Source organism: Geotrypetes seraphini, chromosome 3, assembly GCF_902459505.1.
Source record: "Geotrypetes seraphini chromosome 3, aGeoSer1.1, whole genome shotgun sequence".
In the NCBI taxonomy this organism is placed as follows: domain Eukaryota; kingdom Metazoa; phylum Chordata; class Amphibia; order Gymnophiona; family Dermophiidae; genus Geotrypetes; species Geotrypetes seraphini.
Genome location: NC_047086.1, coordinates 369,745,379 through 369,771,171, shown reverse-complemented (window position 1 = coordinate 369,771,171; position 25,793 = coordinate 369,745,379). Strand labels below are relative to the sequence as shown.

General features: G+C 43.8%; 2 protein-coding genes across 8 annotated transcripts in view; one reads left to right on the top strand and one right to left on the bottom strand.

Annotated features, from left to right (window-relative positions):
- The window catches only part of SRSF7 (serine and arginine rich splicing factor 7), a 105,174-nt gene extending 89,445 nt beyond the window's left edge, over positions 1-15,729 (bottom strand). For 2 of the 6 annotated variants that reach the window (XM_033939462.1, XM_033939464.1), the window contains exons 1-2: positions 14,969-15,729; positions 13,695-13,875 (exon numbers count right to left, since the gene is read on the bottom strand). In XM_033939462.1, the coding sequence (XP_033795353.1) occupies positions 13,695-13,875; positions 14,969-14,996 (209 nt within the window). In that variant the 5' untranslated portion in view covers positions 14,997-15,729. The remainder of the gene's footprint in view (positions 1-13,694; positions 13,876-14,968) is intronic. The other 4 variants (XM_033939465.1, XM_033939463.1, XM_033939461.1 and 1 more) reach the window with 4 other exon arrangements.
- GEMIN6 (gem nuclear organelle associated protein 6) lies at positions 14,432-23,159 on the top strand. 2 transcript variants are annotated; one of them, XM_033939467.1, is made up of 3 exons: positions 14,432-14,828; positions 17,315-17,459; positions 22,589-23,159. In XM_033939467.1, the coding sequence occupies exons 2-3, from the start codon at positions 17,332-17,334 to the stop codon at positions 22,956-22,958; spliced, it is 498 nt and encodes a 165-aa protein (XP_033795358.1). In that variant the 5' UTR covers positions 14,432-14,828; positions 17,315-17,331; the 3' UTR covers positions 22,959-23,159. The 2 variants fall into 2 exon arrangements, with proteins under 2 accessions (XP_033795358.1, XP_033795357.1); XM_033939466.1 differs by having other exon boundaries at positions 17,312-17,459.
- Positions 23,160-25,793: the final 2,634 nt, after the last annotated feature.

Here is a 25,793-nt window from a genome sequence, read left to right as displayed (position 1 = left end):
TGGGGACCTCCTAGCACTAAAGCCACTTGAAATAGAATACAGAAAATGTCCAAAAATAATAAAAACTAAGCAGAGCAGAACACACCTTCGCAATTTCCTTGCAGAAGGAAAAAACTCAAGAGGGCACTATACTCCAATGGATAAGGGGAGGAGCTGAAAGATGCGACTGATGTTCTTCTACACAGTTCCTGACAATAGATGGATAACATCTAAGGTACTGGGCTCTTGTGTTGATGTAACAGAAGGGAACAAACATGGCTTAAAACAAAAATATTTCCACACTTGAATCACTCTTCTGTCGAAAGTGACCAGATTAGTTACTTTCCGATGACTCATTGCCAAGGTTTAATAGAATCTACTGGACAATCATACTTTGGCAAGTGGCCTTCAACGAAACTGAGGCTTCAATGATTTTCAGTCCAACAGTTTGGCGTTTTAAGCTTTCAAAAATGCTAACCACATTCGTTATAGAATACACATTTTATCATATATTTAGGGTTCCTTTTTCTGAACTGCTTTATGTACTACTGTGCGCCATTAGCAGTTTAAAAAAGAATATTGCAGCCCATCCTGCAGTAAAGAAAGATTTGGTTCTTACCTTGATAATATTTCTTGTAAAGAGGCACATCAGACGAACTACTGGTAGTCAGCCTCAAACCGAGAATTTGATTGCAGGAAGTATCAATCATTTTCTTCATCTCCATCTCCTTTCCCAGTGGGCTGTGCTGTAGCCACTCAGTGTGTACCAAAGCAATCAATTACTAGCTTAACACCCAATACACAGAAAGGAGGGAAGCTCCCTGACAACTAATTACTGTTCTGCTCTAAGAAAATATTAATAAAAACATTAGAACTGTAAACTTGAAGGTAAGATGGAATAGACAAACCACCTACCTAAGTGCAACCTGCACTAACTGTAATGGACCATGAACGAATTCCAGTCATCATCATCGACCATGGCAATCTTTTCGTCACTTTGTAACCCTACTTGATAGGTAAATGCAAAAATCTGATATAACATACCTTTCTGAGGCAGTGAATCCATTCTCACTCAACAGACATTTGAAACCCAAACAGGTGATGGTGAATACTGATAGGACTGGCTTCAGGACTGATATAGCTCTTTACAAGAAAGAAAATCATCAAGGTAAGAACCTAATCTTTCTTTCTAGTACAAAAGGCACAGTAGTCTTGAACCAATATGACATACCTAAGCAGTCCCCAAAGTAGAGCATGGAACAAATGAGCCTGTTGCTAGCACTGAAGACCCAAAACCCGTGTACAGGCAAGCCGCCACATTCACCTTGCAGAACTTCATAAAAAGTATATACCTTTGAGGGGAAAACAGCTATTAGAAGGAGAGCATGGCTCTGTCTGTTTAATGTTTAGCATGCGTTAATGGAGTCGACACCTGGGACAATGATGAAGTATGTTGGGGGTGATGAACTAGGACTATGCTTCTTAAGCTTGTTTAGTAGTTGATCCTGATCCAGATGGTAGTATTAGAGAATGACACAGGAAAGGATTCCTATGGTAAACCACAGTTGTCAGTGGGAATGGGAAAAATGTGTCAAGTTTACAGTGGGAACAAGGCCTTCTACCGCCCCGCTGGACTGTCATAGCGAATACAGAGGGAAAAGTGTAAATGTTCTCATGTGCCGGGACGAGCTACACCACAGGCATGCTGTGCCTCCCTCCTTCCACCGTTATTCATTATAATCTTCAGGTCTCATCACATGTCTTCTCATCAGAATAACCTGGAGAGGCCGAGGACAAAAAAAAGCAATCCTAATGCCGTCCGCAGTTGCAACAGAAAGTGTACGCAATCACAAACGCATATAATTCACAGGCTTTCAAATTTTACACCATATGACATATCCCGGTGTGCTTTGTGGGGTTTTCTTGCAGTAAAAATGTAAACGTTCATGATATGCATACCGTTCATGAATGGCATGGCTGAACAGAATGGACGAAGAACTACCAACAAACACTACTTTGTTGTGTCATTCATAGGCATGCCAGTGCAACTGGATGGAGGGGGAAGGAAGGCAAGGTACAACTGTTTTCAGCAAGCATATATAGGACACACTTTTAATATATGCACTTGAGACGTGTGCTTTTGAGGTTTATTCCCATTCCTATTATACTACTATAATTTATGTGAAGTGTGATTCCTTTAATTTTTTATCATCAGCCACAGCCAGATGCATGCGCTGGAGATACACTTTTCACTGTACCAGCACCAGCCAGTAATTTTTGGTCGCTAAAAGCTGGCACTTCGTTTGGAGAATCACCCAACGATGATCAGTGCTAGTTAAAATATTAATAAACTCATTTTAATAGCAATGACCTTGTTCTACTTCACTGGTGTCTTTCCACTGACCAGATGCCTGGGGTTCTTTGAAGTCTTTTTCCTCCATTAAGGTATTAATGTATATCATATGCCATATATAATATTCTATATTTTTTGATGGGTACTATCACTGGTCAAAACCTCCAGTTTAGCTACCATTATCAGAGGCAAAATAAGTTTTGAGAATCAAACCCTGAGTCGGTTCCAGGTAACACTTCTGGAAACTTATGATCCAGTCTATATCTTGTAGGAGCTGGACCACTTGTGCCACCGTTCTCTTGCTCTAGGAAGGCACTCTGATTGGCCAATCATTCAAGTACAGGTGCACCTGAATTCCCGCTTTGCAAAGATGCACTGTTACCACAACCATCAACTTAGTGGAGGTGCTGTCACGAGACTGAAGGTCAGTGCTGCAAACTGGTTATGTTTTTCTTAGCGCATGAAATCTGAGAAAGTTAGTGGTTTGGAAAAATGGGAATATGCAAATACAATATGAGCATGTATACATGCAGCACGTCATCACAACTGAGCTGAAGACGCTGCGAAGTCTTGCAATACGAGTACGCACTGAACCTTGCTCCGTATTATTGATTTATAAAAGCCGATGGTTCTCTCTCTGACGTGGGAGTGTAGTGACTGTTTTAAATGTAGTACAGTATTTTCTATTAAGTTTTTGGGTTGAGGAAACAAATGGTCTTGCGTTTCCATTATTTCTTATGGGGAAATTCACTTTGATATAAGAGTGCTTTGGATTAAAAAGCATGTTTCCAGAACAAATTATGCTCACATACCAAGGTTTTACTGTAGTCCTCTCTCAAAGCCAGAGGCTAGAAATTCCCCTGGTGTCACCATCGCAACGATTGACTGAACGGTCTCTGTGCAGAATTGGGGCACTTTTAGTGCTGCTGCACTTTCCAACCTCAGATTCAGGATTTGTCTCCAATCATACATCTCTTTTGGGCACGACAAAATATCTCTGCTCAAGTCCAATTCTTCTGTTGATACAGGCTTTACAGCCCGGATATCTATTAGCCTTCTCACTGTTGCTTGAACTTTGCTGTTGACCGACCAGGGAGTCCATAAATAAATGCCTCCGAGGACAAACAAATTTGAATTTGTTTCCTTTTCAAATGATGTCTAATACCCAGCAGTCCGAGCATATCTGCGCCCAAACCTCACAGAAAGCTGTCAACCTCCCACCTATTAGTAGAGGTGCAGCTACAGAGCTGGCATCATTGGACCTTTTGGAGGATGTTGCTGGGCAGGAACTGGCAGGCTGAGCCGCCTAGAACTGCCTTATCTCTGCTATGAGCCATAATATAATCTCTGAGCAGAGGAGCATGCCAAGGATTGATAAAATCTCCCAAGAACCTTGAAAAATTACCATTACCCGACCCTCTCGAGGTCTGATGTCTATTGTCTGGCAAAGACTTAAACTAGTGATCCAACACACTGATCATGAGAACATACAATCCTTTGCCAAAGAGCATCTGGCTCTTAAAAAGGTAGCCTTGGAAGCCAAATCCCCCTCCCACTGCCTAATCCAGAACATTCTGTGAGCAGAGATGAAGTGAAGTATGCAGAAACCTTGCTTGTGACTTTAAAGTCAGAGCATTTACCAAATAATCTACCCCAGAAATTAACTGGGGGTAAGCATCATCCAAACAAAGGAATCTAATGTAATCTGGTATGACAGACACATGCAACACAAGAAGCCACCGCCTTCAGACCCAAAGCCAAGGCCTCAAACTGCTTTTGAGGACTAAATCCATCTTGCGATCATGCATGTCCTTTAAATGTCCCCCTCCCCTTTCACTGGGTAGCGAAGTCCTCTTGGTAACCTGTCACTACCAAGGAATCCACCTTAGGCTGGATAAACATTTGCTGAAAGTCAAGAGCCATGAGATACATTTTTGCCATGGTCCTGGCAAGGGCCTCCCAATATTCTTCCAGCATCGTGGCAATAACATAAAATAAAAATAAATGACCTAGACATTATAAAAATTTCTTAAATAAGTAAGTAGGTTTTCAATAATTTCCTGAACTGGTAAGAGACAGAGCTAACAGATTAACAAGCTATCACAAGAAGCTGCTTAAGAATCATAGAAAACTGCTAACATAACACCAGATTTCTAGACCACATAACCATTAGTTCAATGCAGTTTATAAAATTTTATAAAATTAGTACAATAAAAACAATTAATTCAGGAATTCTGAGAACAGTTTTCAGTTGTTTTCTGAATTGTTCATAAAATTGCAATTACGTATTGGGCGTTGTGAAATAACGAATAAAAAATGATCCACAAGATAATCAGTTGCTAAACCATGTAAGAACCAAACTTAAATCTCTGGCCTCAACTGGTAACCAATTGTAGTCTTTGGTAAGAAGGTGCGACATGATCTGATTTTTTTCAGATTGAAAATTAATTGGATTGCCATGTTTTGTATAATGCGGAGTCTATGAAGATTTTTCTGATAACTTGCTAAGAAAACTATATTACAGTAATCCAAAATACTTAGAATAACTGTACCAACAGTCTAAAAGAAGAAACATCAAAATTTCCATATTTGAAACTTTTCCTTACTAAAACAAGGGAAGGAATGTGGTCTGATCCTTAGAACTGCTCATAACAGAAAATTTGAGCTTCTGAGGGAGTTCTAACTTTAATCCCCACAGTGATTCTGTAATAATCTCTAGGAAATCCACCGGTTTAAAAAGGTGGCACACAGTCGGGTCCTCTCCCTGTTTCAGAACTGCCACAATTTCATTAAGTGATGTCTTCTACCCAAGACCCAGAATCCTATAACAATGAAGACTCAATTTGGGGGTTCAAAGGAATTGACTATGAGCTCCATTCTTCCCAGTCCTTTTCCAACTGGACATCTGGATAGTGCATTTGGCACTTCAAAAGGGGAACTACACTCCGAGGGTACAACTTCCTATGCCAGCTCTGGCATGCTCTCAGATGGTGCCAACAGACGCCTATAAGACTTCAAACACTCACAAAATCAAGGATAAATCCCTGTTCAGGGTGCCCCCAATGACTACCTGCAGGAATTGTCTTTTCTTCCTCAAGGGCCCAGGGGCGCTCACACAATAGCACTTTGCCGCAGATGTCGAGTTGCTATTTCCAGCTCAGAGAGGGATTTTTGACCCCCAGACTGAGCCACCTATGAATCCATGGCCTTGGAGGCATCAGAGGGGCTAAGCCATAGCTCCCGCACACTCTTATGTGTTCCACAGCACATGGATGCATCTCTTTTGGCCATGCAGCGATATAGGAGTAAAACAAGAAGAGTCTCTATTGATTCTGATTCCAAATCAAGGTGTTTTTGAGGCAGGTGGGAGTACAACTGAAAAACCCAAGATAGCCACTGAGTCAGTGTTCTGGTGCAAAAAAATGGCCTGAATAAAATTGCAGTTCAAAAAAAATTCAAGGAAGTGTGTTTTGTTTTTTTTAAGATGGGGAGGTCCCTAAAGGACACCCCAACCATTTTATTTTCTATTTTGTGACTAGAATATCTCAGATTTGAAATTTGTATCCTGCTAGAGCTGGTGTTAGACATAACTGGGGACCGCAAAGCCCAGGCCGTGCTTCTTTAGCTTCCAGCTGGTTTAGGGCTCTCTGACCAGGAGGCAGTTGCCCTAATTGCACACCCCCAACACTATTCATGTCATGTGTGGCTGTAGTATTCTGTTAGCATGATTTTTCTGTATAGCTTCTATAGTAATTTGGTTTATTCAGTTTTCTCGATAGTGGACAGGATATTTGTGAATGGGAGGGGAGAGAGGATTTTGTTGATCCTTGCTCTGTATTATTTGTGTTTATAAAATGACAATTGTACAGAATGTTTCTTTTTATACTTTAATAAAATAAGTTCAATATAAAATCGTAATTATTTGATGCTTGTGCAGATGTTTACGGGGATGGGGACAAATTTTTCCCCATGTCATTCTCCACTCAGCAACTCTCCAGGTGAAATAGGAAGTATGGATTTACAAGGGAAAAAAAAAGGATTAGCAAAAAAGGTAATAACCTGATCTTTCCTTTTTGTACAATCCCACTCTATTCCTGGGCAAGTGGGACGTAACAGAGCAGTCCCTTAAACTCAGGGTGGCACTGATGATCCAGCTGCTGGATGGAAAGGGAAGATATGGAAAAGTAGATAGATTGAGAAGAAAGCAGAAAAATGGAAGAAAGTCAAATGTTAAAAGTTAATGCTAAAGATGGATGTATGGCAGAAAGTGAAGGAGAGAAAACAGCAAATGGATAAGGATGCCCTGGATACAAGGTTAAGAGCACAGATAAAAGAAAGTACAGCCAGAGACTGGGAAAAGAAGGTTTGAAAACCAAAATCACAAGACAACAAAGGTGGGGGGAATTATTTTATTTTCAATTTAGTGATTGAACTGTGTCAATTTTCAAAATTTACATCTGCTATCTCATATTTTGCACTGTTCAGGAAGAAATGCATGTTTCTTTTTCTCTGTGGTTGTACTGTATGCAAAGTCTTGAATCTTTGGGTTTTGTTTGTTATTTGTAGACGCCTTTCTCTAGCCAATAATTTTCCTCTCTGACAGAATTGATGAATTATTCATGATCTTTACTATGCAAGCTATGGTATTTTTTAGACATTGATTTCTGTGGATATATGTTTATTTTATCACTAGTCTTATAGCCTGTTACATTAACAGGTGCTAGAATATATGTGTGTGTGTCTGTCTTATTTCTTTCTCTCTCTCTCTCTCTCCTTAGCCGCTTTCTGTCTTTCTTTTTCCTTGGCTGTCCACCACCATCCCTTGCCTGCTCCCCCTGTCTATTCTCCCTTCCTTTTACCTCCCCTGTGTCCACCACCACCCCTTCACTGCTCCCCTTATCCAGCAGCAGCCCTTCTCCCCTTGTTTTACTTCTCCCCTGCTAGAATATATGTCTGTCTGTCTCTCTCTCCCACTGTCTTTCTTTCTGTCTCTCTCCCTGCCCCTTTCTTCTTTTCTTTCTGTCTCCCTCCCTCCATCTGTTTCTCTCCCTGCCCCCTAAGCAGCATTTCTCCCCCCCCCTCCACTTCCCTGTGCAGTAGCCACATCAGCATTCCCTCCACCTCCATTTCCCTGTGCAGTTTTATCAGATCAGTGAGGAGGAGTGAAGTGGCTTGGAATTGAGTGTGCTGAACTTTAGGAAAGGTGGCAGTCGGGGGAATAAGTGTGCCAGATTGGGGGTGGAATAGTATCAGGGCATTTGTGGAGATACAGTAAAAAAAAGGATGTTTATGGGTGAGGGTAGAGTTTTGAAAGTGGTCACTGAGGGAGAAGTTGGGAAACAAATGAATTGGATGGGAGGAGGGAGATAGTTTTGTTGTCTGTCAGAGACATTGAGTGAATGTCACAGCAGTCGAAGATGGGAAACAGTTTTGAAGTGTGTGTGTGCCACATGGAGCCAGGGCAGTAGAGAATCTGGGTCAGAGTGTGAGAGTGTCTGATCAGGAGTAGCGGTTGGAAAATAAGTGTGGATGGAAGGATTGGGAGAGTGTGAATCAGATGGAGAGAGGAACGGAATTGGGTTAGTGGGAATATTGATTAGTGGGAGAGGCAGTAAGGAATGATTAGTGAGTTTGCTAAGACATTGGCAAGTAATAAATGTGTAGTGGGAGGAGGGGAGGAGTCTGGGTCGGAAGCATACTGGATGAGTGTGAAGGGAGGTATTTGGATAGTGAATGAGCCCTGTCAATTTGAGAAGAAGGTGAGGTTGGTGTTTATGCTGCATCAGCCAAGTCCACCGGGGGGGGGGGGGGGAGCATAGGCGGGAGTTTGTATGTGTGCATATGTGTTATACATACGGATAGTGCAAAGCCCCAAATGGAGCCGGCCAGACCCCGTGCGCGACTCCCTAGTGACAGCAGCTGCAGCTTTAAAAAGGTCTTAGGCCCTCACTGTCTTCCAGCTCCTCGAAATCCAGCTGCCCCATCCCCCAGCGGAGGAGGCTCCCGCTCTGCCACCATCTTCTGTCTGTCAACACTGGCGAATCCGAAAACACTAGCGACGGGCAAGTTGCCGGGATTGGTCGGAGGCGAACAATCATGTGAGAGCTCCAACAGGAAACGATGAAAAGCAAATTGCTGACAGCCGCCTCGCCTCTAAGCCCTCCTCCCGGCAGCTCCGTCTCCTGAGAGGACCCACTGCAGCGGCGCAAGGTGGAGAGCAGGGGAGGCTAAAACTAAGGAAACACGTCCGCACAGCCAGCAACCGCTGTCTTTCTGCCTCTGCTGGCGGGGACCGCCGGGGCCTGGGTGTGGCGGGGAAGGGGAGGGTCTTGCCTGGCTGGGGCCAGCCGAATCCCGGGCCTGCTCTCCTTCCCTAAGCCTGGCCCCTCACTCCGCGCCATCTAGCGCATGCGCACTTTTACCGCCACATCCCGACGGATCAGGGAACACGCGTCGCGAGTGCGCATGCGTGCATAGCGTTTTATTATTATAGATTTTTTGTTTTAAAAATTATGTATATAAATTATATAAAACGTTTAGTTTTAAATGGTATAGAAATTTTTTTAAATAAAATAAATAAAAAGTATATATTAGTACTTTTAGTTTTATTCCCGTATTTGCATAAGGGTTATTATCTGTGTTCTGTTAGGATTGAATATTGAGAAGCATACAGTGTGCTTTGTGTAGTTTAAATTTTGTGGTTAACCATTATGTATTGTTAATAAGATTATATTGTGTGATAAGATGTTCAAGTGCTCAAATTAATTGTTTATTATGAATTTTTGTACACTTGATGAAAGTTTAAAAATGAATAAAGAATTTAAAAAAAAAAGATTATATTGTGTGCATATATGAAAAATGAATGGAAAAAATGGTGTTACAATTAGTACTATTATGGGGGCGGGGTTTGGGTTGAGTCTGGCCCATGACTTAGCCTGTATTTTAGATTTTGGCCCCTTAATGTGTTTGACACCCCCTGGTCTAGACCATTGTTCTTCAACCTTTTTACACGCATGGACCGGCAGAAATAAAAGAATTATTTTGTGGACCGGCAAACTACTAAGACTGAAATTTTAAAAAAACATTTCCGTCCCGTCTCCACACAAGCCTCAGTTATGATTTTATATTGGACGTATTTTATTAAAGTATAAAAAGAAACAATATTTTGTACAATTGTCATTTTATAAATACAAATATACAGAGCAAGGACCAACAAAATTCCTGTCTCCCCTTCCCTTCACATATATCTCCTCTACTATCAAGAAAACTGAACAAGCCAAATTATTACAGAATGCTATACAGAAATATCATGCTACACAGAATACTGCAATCATACATGACAGGAATAGTATTAGGGGAGTGCCCCATGGTCAGAGAGAGCCCTAAGCCAGCTGGAAGCTAAAGATGCCTGGACTTTGCAGACCCCAGTTATGTCTCTAGCAGGATATATAGTTCAAACCTAATATAGAAATAGAAATGAAATGATTTTTTTCTACCTTTTGTCGTCTCTGGTTTCTGCTTTCTTCTTCTTTTCACTCTTTTCCTTCTAGCATCTGCCCCTTCCAGAAACTGTCTCCCCCTGCCATCTCTCCTCTAGACCATCTTCCCTCTGTTCCCTCATTGTCTGGCATCTTTCTCCTTTCATCTCTCTTTCCCTGCCCCCTGTGGTTTTTAGCATGTCTCTTCTCATTTCCTCCGCTCAGATCTGATATCTGTCTCCTTCCCCGTTCTCTGGCATCTCTCTCTCCTCTTTCCTTCTCTGGTCTACCTTCTTTATTTTCTGCCTCCGTCTAAATTAAATTCTTTCTTACTATGCAGTTCTCAGTTTCCCTCTTTTCACTGTGTCTACCCACAGCATGCTACCCCTTTCCTTCACCCCTCCACTATCTCATTAACTCTATCTTCTTCCCCCATCCAGCATGTCCTTTTTCTTTATCCCTCCTTCCATCCAGTATGTGTTCTCTTTCACCACTTCCATTCAGCATTTGCTTTCCCTTCTCCCTACTTCTCTCCTCTGCCCTCTTTTCTCTCCCCCTTCTCTCCACTTCCATCATTCTGTCTCTTTCTCCCCACTTCCATCACCTGCCCCCCTTCTTTCAATCTCTCTCCCTTCCTTTCACCTTTCTTTCCAATTTTGGCAACAGCCCCCCCCCCCCGATGAAACTCAAGATCGGCAACGGGCCTCCTTCTCCCCCGGCATCAACAGCACTTCAGATCGGCAACGCGGTGCTCAGTCCAAAGCTTCCCTCTGACTCGAATAGTCTGGGTGGAAACAGGAAGCTGCGTCAGAATTGAAGCTTTGGGCTGAGCACCGCGTTACCGATCTGAAGTGCTGTTGATGCTGGGGGGAGAAGGAAGCCCATTGCCGATCTTGAATTGCATCGCGGGGGGGGGGGGGGGAGGGGGGTGATGCCGCCCATCTCCATTGCAGCCCAGCGCTGTCGATGGCCCCAATCCGATCTCGCCGGTGCTGCACGGACAGGCAGGAATTTTCCAAGGACCGGCACCGGTCCGTGGACCAGTGGTTGAAGAACACTGGTCTAGACCCTTACTAAAAAATAATTGCCCCTTATAGGCCGGTTTACTGAGGTTCACTTTGGATGAAGAATCAACGGACCACTACCTGATCCACATCATCTGGTGTGCGGAGATACAAGTATGCCAACAACTTGTTCAACACTCTGAATAAATCATATAGGGCAACAGCCACATAGTCCACTCCAGAAATCAAGATGAAAGATCCAAAGCATGGTGGTGTTAGAATCATGGCACAGGTTCGAATGGCAGGCTCCAGCGACAAAGGATGCGCTGTGGCCTCTCTCAAACCAGAGGCCACAGAATCAAAAGTCTATTTCAGCACAAAATTGAACCTGCGGTCTTGTGCGTTCAATACCACTATGCCTTCACTAGAGAGAGAAGTGCACAGTGACAAACACCACATGGGAGTTAACCTTTGGAGAAACAAAATGCTGATTAAAAAGTCTCTACCATCAGATATAGCTCGGACATGGCATTGGCCACTCTCAGAGGACCCTCTAGTACTTCCTAGGGATACAAGAGTATCTTTGCAATGTCCAGATGAGCAGGCAAAGAGGAAGACTGTGGCCTTGTGCTACTCATAAGAGAGCACTGCACTATCGAGGACTAGCTAGCCCCCTATTTCAATTTCTGAAGGGATTCTGAAATAATCCGTATGATTGTGGAAGGTTTGAATAGTCTCCACACAGCAGGGCCCTCCTTCCCAATATCCAGAGCCTCACCCAGATCTGGATCCTGGAGATCCGTGACTGCAGCCAAATACCTCACTGTGGAAGTGTCTGGCTGAGAAAGCAGGCATAAAGTGGTCTGCGGGTGGATTACCCCTCATCTATGCATGGCGCTTCTACAGGGGTCCGCATCCCTGGAAGGAGGCCCCCCGACACCCGTGATGCCATGGTGGGCGGCCCTGGCAAATTTACTAAATTTCAGGGGGAAACCTGAACTCGAGGGGTAGCCGCCTCCTTGGAACTCTTCTTGGAGCGCATGGAGCTGTTGCGGGCATAGAATCATGGCTGATTTTGCCATGGACGCACTTGAGCTGCCCCCAGTCCAATTTTGAACTTTTTGGATGGTCCTTCAATGGACTGAACATTAGAACCCCGAAAGGAGCGGGGTGGCAAAGGCAGACTCCACATCCCCCCCCCCCTCCGTACTCCTCGTGGCACATGGGACACAGATGCTCACCCGACAGCCATTCACTGCAAACAGGGCATGAATCTAAGTATCCTGCCCTGAGGAGTCTATCTGACCTGTAAGAACAAAGTGTTTTCAGTCCATGTGACCCACTTTCAGTCTTTTATTTCAAATCAGGATAATGCCAGATGGCCGCTGCAGGAGCAATTTTGAGAAAACAACCCAGGAAATGCAAATTGATTAATAAAACACAGCGATTATAGGATTTCTGGGTTGGGGGACCTATGGCTAACTCCCAAACTTCTCAAAACTCAAACCTGGAGTCTCCAAAATCAATCTCAAAGGCTGTTAAGCCTGTTACTCATTGTGCCAGGAGCTGCAAGATAGAAATAATAGCTTTATTTATATCCCGTCATACCTTGCAGTTCAAGATGGTTTACAATAAGAGAGGCTAAAGCAGCTAAGTTACATCATGAGTATGAAGTAGGAGAAAACAAACAGGTGTGTAACATAGTTATATACACAACAGGAGGTAGGAGCATGCTGGAAGATGTAGAGGAAAATGATTAAGAAAGTTAAACAAATTTGTCAAATAGATGGGTTTTCAGTGATCTCCTGTATGACTGATATGACAAATGGTTGAGGAGTAACCTGCTTCAAGAAACCTTGGAACCTGGACTGCCAGTCTTCTGGCTGCCTCTTGGGCCCAAGGCCTTGCCGGCAGACCTCCACCCCACCCAGAAATGCTGCACACATGAAGGAGTGAAGGAACGCAATCAGCCCTGAGCCATGGAGCCACACAGCCTGTACTACAACCCACTAGCAGCAGACAAATCTGGGGTAAGTAAGCAGCACTCCCAAGGGAATGGTTCCTCAGCCCTTATCTGTGAATGCAGGCAATCCAGGTGGCTGCAATACAAAGCAGCCAACCCCCTGGAAACAGACTTTGCCAGTAAAAAGTCTATGATATTCTTCAGCTAGAGCTGTCCCTGCAAGGAACCTCTGCAGCACAAAAACATGAATCCGTAAAAATACTGAACTTACAGAAAAAAATTAACACAAGCAGACTAGCTCCTACTGTCTAGCTTGTAGGAAAGACAACTGGAAGTCAGAGAGCATTCCTGAGGGGAGGATCAAAAATATGTAACTGAAGTTTCCTACAAGAGATCTTGCAAGATGGGATCAACTACTCTTTGTCCAGGAGGAATGGGACTGTACAAGAAAATGTTAATTAAAATATTTCAAGATTATGTAAATCTTGATATACCACTTTTATAGTCAAAGCGGTTTCCAATTAATACAAAGTTTTAAAAAGAATTAAAAAAATAAAATAAAAGGGAACAAATTCACAATTACCATACAAACACAACATGATACAGATGGGCAAATGGAGAGGATACACTGCATAAAATAAAATAAAGGGGAGGTAAAAAAGAAAAGGCACAAAAGGAATAATTAATTTTTAATTCCAAAATCTCAGACATCAGGCCTTAAATTAAGTATAGATCTCAAAAGCATCTCTGAAAATAAATGTTTTAAGATTAGATTTAAAATTATTGAGATTCTTTTCCTGTCTCAAGGTCAGAGGTAATGTATTCCAGTGTGGGAGGGTCACTGAGAAGATTGTTTTCCCCGTTGTATCATAAAACATATTCAAGTTATAAATCACCACACTTATAAGAGTACTTACTTCCCATCCAATCCACGGACAGCATCTTCTGCATCTCTAGGATCTTCAAACTCGACAAAAGCAAAGCCTGGAGGATTTCTTGCAATCCACACTGTTCTCAGTGGTCCGTAGTAACTGAAAGCTCTCTCCAATTCTCCTTTACCAGCCCCCGTTCCCAAATTACCAACATACACTTTAGTCTCTGTTGATTAAAAACAACATACCAAAATCATTATAAGATAGGTCATCCATCATATCTTAAGAAGTGTCGATCTCATTATAGTCCGAATCCACCTAGAAGTGGTGTAATACTGAATTACATTAATTAACGATGCTCTTTTCCGGGACCTAAACGAGATGGCAGCAAAGTGTCAACCCTTCCTCCGCCGTAAGCCCCCCCCCCCCAAAAAAAAAAAAAAAAAAAAGAGGGGTCACCTTCCTTCTCCATACGCGTTGCACCACCATGATATAGACCAGATTTCATCACCCGTCAGCCCCACCCCACATCCGCCTACTGCAGCTATTTCACATTAAAGATAGAAGGGTGTGCGCAACACGCGGAGGCAATTCTTCGTAGTCTTTTACTGAACCCGGCGTTCCATTTCGTAAAGCAAAATACATTCAGGAATTTTGGACGCCAATCATATCAATTTATGTCTCAGCTTAGGGTTATTTTGTTTGGGACTTTTTTTTTTTAATTTAATTTTCGTACTGCACAAAGCTCATAACATCTACACCTAGAGCGCCAAAATGCTTTTTAGTTGTTTAAAAACACCAATATAAAACTACCACACACATGAGATTATGATGATCTTTCGCGACTTGATAAAACGCCGTCTTAAAACCCCGCAACCACTCCCGCTCCAGAGCGCGCGCGGCCCGACACGTGACCCACTTTCACCCGCGCCACAAAATGGACGACAACGAGAGGAGGGAGGGAGAAAGAAAGTGAGGCGGAGGCGACTATTGGCCTTCTCGTCTTCACCTAGACATCTACTGCTTCCCCTTCGGTTGAACAAGCAAGCATAAATACGGCGCCTCGTTCTAACCCTTCTGCCAGCACCGACGACTTCTCGACACATCGCTTACTGGAGCCGACGCATAAAAAGCTACCATTACACCAGCGCCCGCCATATATACAGCTTCCATACCAAGGTGAGTGTTACCTTTTCCCGCTCAGAGGATTACGTCTCTTTTCAACACAGGCATAAAAAAAAGTACAACAAAAAACCATAACCGTTCCCCCCCCCTCTTTTTTTTAACCATACCCCCCCAATAAAAAAATTGTTACTTACCACCTCCATAACGACCGTAGCGCGACATGCTTCCTCTCCCAACGAACTGTTTTCACTTGCTGCGTAGTACGCTCTCTAGTGGGCACGCTTACGTGTTTGGAGGGGGAAAAGGAGTTACTGCGCAGGCGCATGAAAGGCTCCTAGCGTAAAACAAATGGAGCGGTTGGAAGACACATACGTTTGTTTCCCTGGCAACCTCGTTTGTGTTTTTCTTAGTGGCGCAGCTTGATAAAAAAGCAGATTTTAAAGATCGGACACTTACTTTTAAAAATAAATAAATCAATAAAGCCTGTGGGGTGAGATGCAGAGTTTGTAGAATGGTTAGCTTTGGTTTAAAAGGTAAAATTGTGTCCACTAGAAATTTAGAAACATAACGGGAGAGAGAAAATGGTCTAAGCACTAATTTCATTAAGTCCGTAAAAGATCAGTCCAGACTTGTGGGTATGGTCATCTACCAGCAGTTGGAGATAAAGAGCAGAGAGATCTTGTCTCCTAAAGTTAGTGCAGCTGCTCCCAGCCAGTATTCTCTTATCTCCAGTAGGTTGTAGTAGTATACCTATGCAACTTTCAAGCCTTGATGCTCAAAAGTCTGGGTGCACATAAAACAGCTTGCAGTCAGTATTTATGTGCTAAAGCTCAGCCTCTTGTAAGAAACACAATCACAGTGAAACTCCAGAAGTCTTTAGTAAAGCAGAAAATCTTATTTCTTCCTGGCCAGAAAGGGTGTCCAATTTGCTTCAAAAGAATGGTGCCTACTATGTCAGAGTTAAATACAGTATATCCATTGGTTTTATAGCTGGTTCAAACATTTCTTAGTCCCTCCTGCCTGCCTGCTCATTGGATGGAGCAAGATACTTTCTTGACTATTTCCTGCCTCTCCACCCCTAATTACTTCTCCTATTACTCTTATTCCCCTGACTTCCGTCCTTATTTACAGTTGCCCATATTTAGGCACTTGCTCCTCCACTCACATGCTCATCCCTTATTTTACTCACTCAGGCTGGTTACTTAAACAATAGCCCTGATGGTTAGTTATGGTGAGACATCAAATTTCATGTTCACTTGATTGTAGGCATTGTGTTCATATAGTATCACTTACTATCCCAGGAAAGCCCCTCTCCCCTCTTCTGATTCAGCAATAATTCTTACTGCTATATGCACACAGTTTTAAACAAATTCCCTCTACTGCAACAATTATTTATTTATTAATTATTCTGTTATTTCTTATTTCATTTCTCACACTGATGCTCTAAAGTGTTCCCTAGACACTTTTTAATTGATTGCTATAGCAACTACTATGAACCTTATGCAAATGCAATGTAATTAGATCATTAATATTTAAATGAGCTCTATGGACTTTCAGTTGGCGCATGGAGCAGTGAGAATGTGTCTGACTGCTCCTGACTCTTCCTCATTTGTTGGCGCACTTTTCAGCCTGTATAGCTCCCTCTTTTCACAAATCTGATCGGGAGGTGCTCGGAAGCTATCCTTACTTATTCTTGCTCTTGGGAGCAGGTGGATGGCCGCAAAACAAACTAAAAAAGGAGCTGCCAAGGTGGAGAGTTCAAGATGGCAGACCAGAACAACCCACTGTCGTCTATGCCGAGCTCTACATGGGCTGCAGAAATCACTGCCGATGTCTGATCGGCTGTGGAAACCACAACTAAAACAATTTCAGCAACTCCTGGACAAACTGGAACTAATGGATCAGAAATTCACTACCTGTCTCAGATCTTAAAGAAATGCAAGCCAGGGTTAGTAGAAGACTTGCTGCAGCTGCTGACAGAGGATGCAAAGAGAATTGAGCTTCTAGAGTCTAAGCTAGATGACTTGGAGAATAGATCCTGTCACAATAATTTGCGGTTCGTGGGCCTACCAGAAACACTTGTAGACAAAGAATTTAAAGAGCTTTTTGGAGACTTGGCTGAAGTCCTCCTTAGACTGGTTGAGTGAGAAGCCTGCTATATGGGTTGAAGAAATGGATGTTAAAGGTGCTGGCTAAGATTTGATGTTTTATCATTTGGCTCGCAGTAGAATTTAGAACTTATGAACTGATCTTGATAATGTACAGTTGGTTTATTATACAATCTCCTGGAGTGAGATAATAGGGGTGTAGATAGGGGGGGAGGGTTGGGGTAAGAAATGAAAAGTTCATAATTGACCTTGCTATTGGATAAGACTTTATGCTCTGAATGTTAATCGTCTGTTCAATAATAAATAGGTTCAAATGTAAGATAAAAGCCATCACTTATATCTGTAATCGAGGTTAGAATTATAAACTAAGGTGTGGAACTTTTTAAAAATTTATAGGAGTTTGTTACTCTTTCTTTTCTTTTTTTTCAGTAGCTTGGAATTTATAAATCATGACAGACTGGTGTAAGAAAACCCCACTAGAATGGAAAGATTATGTGAACAAAGAAGTCAAGGTGACATCAGATGAGAAGAATGAGCACCAAGGATGGGTTTTAACAGTAGACCCAGTAACTGCAAAGTAAGTTATTAGTGAAGTCTGGCTCTTTTTGTATGTAACAGCCTAATAATAATGGAGCAGGATACAGGGGTGGCTTCAGCAGCGGGTCATTCCTCGGTGGAAGAGAAATGCAAAGGGGAGAGCAGGAACCACCCAGTGCAGGAGCGCGAGCAACCTGCGCACTCTCAGAGCCGAGCCTGGCCCAGCTTGCCTGGGGCATCATCCTCCACGCTGGATGCCTCCTCCAAACACAGCGTGTATACCCATGCAGGATTTCCCTCACCTATCTTACTATTCGACTACATTTTAGCTCTTCAAAGTGGGGTTTTTTTTGTTTGTTTGTTTTATTTTTCCTTTTTTTGCACAGCTTGTAAGTGCCTTTTAAGACCTTTGCACTGATCTCAAACTGAGTTCTGTCTCTTTTTGACACTTAAATTTAAGGAATTTAATTTAGCTGTGATTCTTTTTCGATGTTCCAAAGAGACCCCAGTGGTTTTAAGAGGAATGCCCAATGCCGTCGGATGATCTCTATAAAGGACCCACACAAATGGTGTGTTGGGTGCCCTGGACCTAACCATGAGCCTAACTCCTGTTCAAAAATGGAGTTAAGGGATACAGAAAGCATGCAGGTCCAGAAGGAGAAACATTTTGACATTGGTGCTGGGAACATCGGCTTCAGTGGGTGCTCTGATTTCTTCCACTTGTGGAAGTGCACTGGCATCAAGGAGGTTTCCACTTCCCTTAACATCAGACATTAATAGGCCTTGAAACCAGTGTGCATCAGACTTGATACAGTTCAGTATCATCCTCTGCAGCACCGAAGGACTGTGATGCTGAGTGTTGAGCAAAGTCAAAGAAGCAAAAGCACTGGTGCATTTTAAAGCACAGGGTATCAACATTGCTGGTACCCGAGAAGTGCAGCAATCAAAAAAAGGCAGCTCCCCTTCTTTGGTGGGGCTGGTATGGCAGTCTTCAAGCAGCCATGTTTGGTTACCATTTTAGTACTGGCACAAACATCGGGAGCCTGCTCTACCACAGCCCCAAAGAAGCAGTTATGATGCCAGGCTGGCAGCTGAGCCTCCTCGCATTTTTGGTTGATTACTGCAGATCACTGGGTGTTAAAGACATTTCACGGGCAGCACGTCCTGCACCTGAACAGGAAGCCTTCTCTCTGATGTTGCAACATCGGAGGGAATGCTTCTGGATGAGGAGTGGGAGGAGCCGCCCACTCGCAGCTTTGCGCACACTGCGGCACTGAGGATTAGGGAGCCAGCCAGAAGATAACGTAACACTGGGGATGGCAATAAAAACATGCATTGCACCGCGAGCTGCATAAAACAGCCAGGTGGGAGGTGGCCCGAAGGTAAGACACCCGCCAGAAGGAGGCACTTAGTTGAGGCACAGCATGGAGGGAGAGAGACAACAAAGGTAGGGGGAATGATTTTAATATCAATTTAGTGCTTGAATTTTGTCAATTTAGAGAATTTACATCTGCTGTCTATTTGACAGGAAGAAATTGATTTGTTTCTTTTTCTCTGGGGGTTGTACTGCATGCAGTCTTTAATCTTAGGCTTTCATTTGTATATATTAGTAATTTTAGGTTTTGGTCCCGTATTTGCATAGGGGTTAATTTTGTGGTTAACCATTATGTGTTGTTAATAAGATTATATTGTGTGTGTGTGAATATATGAAAAGTGAATGGAAAAAATGGTGTTACAATTAGTACTATTATGGGGCAGGGTCTGGGGTGGAGATAGGGCAGGTCTGGCCTGTAACTTAGTCTGTGTTTTGGATTTTGGCCCCTTAATGTGATTGAGTTTGACACTCCTGCTTTAATCAGGGCTTACCTCCTACTCCAATATGGTAAACACTATCTCAGTGTTTCATAAGAGTTTGTTGACAAAGCCCCGGTCAAACCTCTTATTGTGTTGTGGGATCTCAATTTCGTTCAAACCCAGCTGGTGAGAGCTTCTTTTGAGCCACTTGACTCCTATCACTTGAAATATTTGACCAGGAAAGTGGTGTTTTTAGTGGCAGTCACTTCAGCTCGCAGAACAAGTGGTTTCCAAACCTGGTCCTGGAGGCACCCCAGCTAGTCAGGTTTTCAGGATATCCAAAAGGAATATTCATGAGAGAGAGTTGCATGTACTGGACTGCTCTAGTAGTTAATCTGCCTTGTATGAAGTTGCATCACGTTAAGAGTAGCTCTTTACATGCATCCAAAGTTACTTCCTAAGGTAGTGTCAGAGTTTCACCTTAACCAGTCAAATGTTCTGCTAACATTTTTTTCAAAATCCATGTGCTCATCCTGGCAAAAGAGTACTACATACCTTAGATTGCAAATGAGCCTTAGCCTACTACCTGGAGTGGACTAAAGCCCATAGGCAATCAGCCCAGCTTTTTGTTTCTTTTGGCCCAAACAGGATGATAGCCATTGGCAAATGAGCTATTTTTAATTAGCTAGCAAATTACATCTCCATCTATTACAGGGGTCTCAAAGTTCCTCCTTGAGGGCTGCAATCCAGTCGGGTTTTCAGGATTTCCGCAATGAATATGCATGAGATCTATGTGCATGCACTCTGCTTTCAATGCATATTCATTGGGGAAATCCTGAAAACCCAACTGGATTGCGGCCCTCAAGGAGGGACTGTGAGATCCCTGATCTAGTATGCCCAGGCTGGGTTGACTCAATGTCAAGACTCATAATATTAGAGCCAATGCCGTGTCGATAGCAAACATGAGGTCAGCCTCCATCAAAGAGATCTGCAAGGCTGCGACTTGGTCTTCAGTCCATACATTTACATCTCATTACTATCTGGAGCAGGATACCTGCTGTAATAGCTGGTTTGGTCAGACAATCCTGCAGAATTTGTTTGGTGTCTAATCCAACTCTACCTTTCTATGCCCAGTTCTGTCCTGTTCCAGGCTGCACCTTCACATCTAATTTGTATGTAATTTAAGATTGATCGACTTCAAAGTCTCATGTTGCATTCCTGTTCTAGCATTGATGTCTTTAACGAGCCTGGTAGCCAGGGATGCCCAGATCAGATGTGAAAATACTAACAACCTGCTTGTCCTCAGAGAAAGCAAAGACACTTACCAGTAACAGGTGTTCTTTGAGGACAGGGGGGCCAAGTATTCTCACATACCCTCCCACCTCCACTATGAGTTGTATTTCTTCAGAAATATTATTCTACTGAGCAACCTATGCTCATGTGCCAGGCAGGAAGGCACCCATGTATATGCAGTAGGACACTGCTAGACTTTTCTTCTTGTTATATATGCTAGTTGGTGGCTGCACTGGGTTCCCTCGGATGTCACCCAGAATGTGGGGATACTAGGCCTGTTATATTCAGAGAATACCTGCTACAGACAGTGGCTTAGTAAGGGGGGGGCAGTCCGCCCCAGGCGCTGTCTTGGTGGGGGTGCCGGCACCCGTCCTCTCTGCCCCTGCGCCTTCCCACTTCTCTCTTCCCCCCCCCCCCCCCACTGTACCTCTAGCTCTTTGCCGGCACGAGCAGCAACTTAAATGTGCGCCAGCATCTGCTCTCCCTTTGATGTCACTTCCAGGTCCCGTGCTTAGGAAGTGATGTCAGAGGGAGAGTCAGCACAGGCAGCAAGTTGGTGATGTTACTCGCGCTGGGGAAGTTAGCGGTATGGGGGCAGGGAAGGAGAGGCGCCATCACAACTTGCTATGCCACTGGCTACAGGTAAGTATTTTTTGCTTTGTGTATAATTTATAGAATATTCACACTTAATCCATTATCTGTTGTCCTTCTGTTGCATTTTATCTAAATCTACATATACATTTCTCTTACTACTTAATGTCCTCTTCCAACCTTTATCCTGCTGCGCACAACTGTCTCTTCCCCCATCAACCCTTCAACATACTCTGCCACTCTATACTCCACATCCTTCCACATATTTATTGACCCTTTTTAGCCAAGCTCTAATCAAAAGTTGCCCTTTATTATCTTATATGCCTGTTCTTGTTTTATATATTTTTAATTGACAATGCTTCTTGTTAACCACCAGCTGGCATGTGAAACATTCAAAGATATACCAACAGACATCATATTACTCTGTGCCCATCTCCCTTCCCCCACCCTACATTCTCCCTTGCCATCAGTTGTCACTCTTATTTCTATCCTTATGAATTAGTTCAATCCTCTTATTGTCCCCTTTGCTACCTCTTCCTCTAATCCTCCCCCCTCCCACCTTACGACCGCTGTAGTGGAATATTTGCCCCACATATGTCACTAGTTCTTCCTACTGCTAAGCTGCTTCACTGTACTTTTTCATTTTGAATATCTCTTAATTGTTCCATTCTCTCAATTAGAGCTGTACCAAATAGCATATTTTACTATTTGGCCAAATATGTATAATGAAAAAAATGATTTGGCTGAATACAAATGCTGAATATGAATCATGGATATTGAGCTTTAACATACCAAAAGTAGTAACATGAAATAAGAGATCAAGTGTTTTATTTCAGTAGCACAATACAGCCCCAGATTATTCATATTTGTATTTAAATCATTATTTGGCCAAATGCAAATAATGTATTTGGAGCCAAATTGAATCAAATACAAATATTTGGTACAGCTCTATGCCAAATATAACCATCTACTCCTCCAGTTTATAAGAGTTGATAAGAGCTGGAGCTTCAACCCTATCAAATGACCTACAATGTCACACCTCACATTTATCATCCTCATTTTTATTAATCTTGCCCCAGATAACATATGCTTGAGGTCTAAACCCTTCCTCGTTACCCTTATTACTTCACCATTGTCTCTAATGCTTCCTTATTTTTGGGCATGACATCAAATATGCCAAAAGAACCCTCCTCATCATGACCCCTCCAATGTCTGTACATTGCTGTTGAGAAAAGTTTCCTCAACTCCTGCTGGAGTCATAATCTGTAGAGAATTTTATAGCATTCCCTTAATCAAGTTGCTTATTGAACACTTGCAAACCTTCTTAAAACCCCTCCTTCATGCTGCCTATCAATTCTTTACCAGATGGTCAAACTCTTCTCAATGCTCACTAAGAAAGAAATCATCCCCCTCCTGTATCAGTATAGTTTTGTACACTTTCAGATGCTTTTTGATTTGTCTTCTGATCATCTCCTTTTTATTTCTTTATAGCATAGTCTTGGTAAACTTTCTGGAAGATAGCAAAATGTCTGTCACAGTAGTGATGGGCCATGCTGTGCAAAAGGTGGACATACTAGATGAAGGGAATGATGAAGTAAAAGAGAGACTGACATATTTATTCATGCCAGAAGAAATGAAAACCTTCAGTACAGAGGATCTAGAGAAGCGGAAGAACAATCTGAAGAGCTGGCTGGAGCAAAACCACATTCCTGTGACAGAACAAGGAGATGCACAAAGAACACTCTGTGTGGCTGGTGTGTTAACCATTGACCCACCCTATGGGCCAGAAAACTGCAGCAGCTCTAATGAAATTATTTTGTCCAGAGTCCAGGCCCTCATCCAAAGTGCTCTCACTCACTAACAACAGAATGGAGACTGGTCATTAAACTGCTTGCACACATCCTGCACTGAGGATGTTTATATGTAGGTACTTTGATTTTAGTTTAGTTTTTGCACACTATTAAGAATTATTCTGTGCCTAGTTTTCTATGTACTAAAGTCAACTGTTGATTTATAATAAACTTACTGAACGCATAAAACCTAAACCGTGCTCATGTGAGGACATTCTAGTCAGTTTACTTATTTCATACAAATTGTTGCTGTACTTTTGTGTTGGACAGATGGTACAGTGTCATCAATCGTATGCAAATCTGTGAATGTATTATCAGATGTGACAAGAGTAGAACAAATGCTATAGGAGAAGGTCCTGCTAATAAAACCTGGACACACAGAAAGTGTTTATTGGCATACAAACCCTTAGGCCCTGATTCTGTATAGGACGCCCGGGAGAGGTGTCCTATTCAGAATCGGGCCTACACTAAACCCCGATTCTGTAACCGGCGTCCATGTTACAGATGTTGGTTAGAGAATCAGGTTAGATTAGATACGGCCCGCTACACTTACCCCGACATTACCGATCTCCCTCCCACCCCGACACTACCGATCTGGCAGGAGGGTGCCCAATCCCTCCTGCCAGAAGATGCACTCTTCCCCCCCCGCGCTAACAGCCCCCAAACCTCCACCCCCACCAAACTAACCTTTTGGCCAGACGGGTCTTGCCCGTCCAGCCGGCAGGGCCGCCTCGTCGAAATGAGGTGGGCCTGCCCCTTCCTGGCCCATCCCACCGAAGCCTAAGGCCTAGCGGGTCCGCCCATCCCCACTTAATCTAAGGCCTGATTGGCCCAGGCTCTAGGGGCATCTTCTGGCATTTTGTTGGCCTACATTGTAAGCGTCTCTTCCTCTACTAGGGAGACGCATAGGGCCGCCTAGGTTCACCTAAGGCCCTTAGGCGTCTTGCGGGCCTCCCTAGGCTCCCGGAGGCGCCTTCAATATAGGCGGCCTGCCTGGGGAGCATTTTTTTAAAAAAACGTGCGTCCCGATTGGCTGATTAGACTGCTGTAGGACGCCTACAGCTGCCTAAAATCGGGGCGCACTTTGTAGAATCAGGGCCTTAGAGCTTAGACTGCAAGCATTTGTGGTTATTGCTTTCCAGCTATTTTTCAGTGGTAGTCTCCTTTTTCATATAGATTTTTGTTTCGTTTCACTTTCCATTGCAATGCTATGAAATGAGTTGCTGATATTGTTTACGTTGCAATCTTTATCCCAGGACAAGCAGGCAGCTATTCTTGACTGATGGGTGACGGCACCGACGGAGCCCCGGTACGGACAATTTTAGAGTGATTGCACTCTAAGAACTTGGAAAGTTCTGGCATGCCGCACCGCGCACGCGCCCTCCCGCCCGACAGAGGCGCGCGGTCCCCAGTTTCTTAGTTTCCGCGGAGCTAAGAAGACGCGTTTTTTCAACGGCTGTTGAAAATTTTTTGAACTTGCCTTCCCGCTCGCGTAAACCTTTTTGGCTTTTGCCTCTTTCTTTTTCTTTCATTATTTTCAAAAAAAAAACTTTAATTTTTTCATTCAATTTGGCTTTTCCCCTGCGGGGCCTTCTGCCACCATCGAAGCCTCGGCCTTCGATTTGGCTGAAGCGGTGTTCACGTTCATGCCCCCTCAGCCAGGTTTTAAAAAGTGCCAGCGGTGTGCTCGGCCCATATCTCTCACGGACCCACACAACTGGTGCTTACAGTGTTTGGGTCCTGAGCATCAGGCCTCCACCTGCACCCGCTGTGCCACACTGAAAAAGAGAACATTAAAAAATCGCCAAATACAACAGCGATTACTTTTCGGTGCCGAGATGTCCGATCCCGTTCCATCGACTCCGACTTCGGCACCGATTCAGTCGGCACCCTCTTCTTCGACGCCGCGAGATTCCGCACCGGCGTCCCAACATGCAGGTAAGCCGGCTAAGAAGCCTTCCCCGCTGGAACGTCCTCCGGTCTCGAGTGCAGTGAGTCCAATCCTGCCGACTGTGAGGCGCCAGCGGAAGCGCTCCGCCCCTATTGAGGTGAGTCCCTCGACATCGGGCTCCTCATCTCCGGGGCGTCGAGCGGCACCGCAGGTACCGCAGAAGAAAAAAGCGGTACCGGTGCCATCCCTTGATGACCGTATTACGGCCATTCTCCAGGAACAGCTCAAGCAGCAATTGCAACAGCTCCTTCCATCGATCCTGGCACCGAACCTTCCGGTGCCGGTCCGCACTGAGCCGGTACCGATAGTGGAGCAACCTATATTGTCGGTATCCACTCCCTCGGTACCGATTCACTCCACCTCATCGACATCGATGCCAGTCCTTGCGCCGGAGCCGAGAGCTCAGCATCAATCAGTGCAGACTTCGGCTCCGGTGCAACCGATTACATCGCCTGGGTCGATGTCGATGAGATCGGGTAAGTCGGTGCGCAAGACCCGGCATGCAGACCCAACTACCCCGGAGTCTCGAGATCGTTCTCCCCATGTCAGGGATCCGGATCTGTGGGGAGATTCAGAAGAGCCTTTTCTCTCTGAAGGAGAATGTTCCTCAGATGAGGAGGAGTCTGCTGTACATGACCCGTCCTCTAAGCATGACACTTCATCTTTCTCCAGTTTCCTGAAAGATATGTGTGATTCTCTGTCTATTCCTTTGGAGGCTGAGTCCAAAAAGTCTAAAGCTTTTTTGGACGCCCTGGACTTTGACCAACCTCCAAAGGAGTATTTGAAGCTCCCTCTTCATGACATCTTGAGGGAGACTTTTTACAAGAATTTAGAGACTCCCTTAACGGTCCCAGGGGCCCCACGTAAGTTAGACTCTCTGTACAAAGTAATTCCC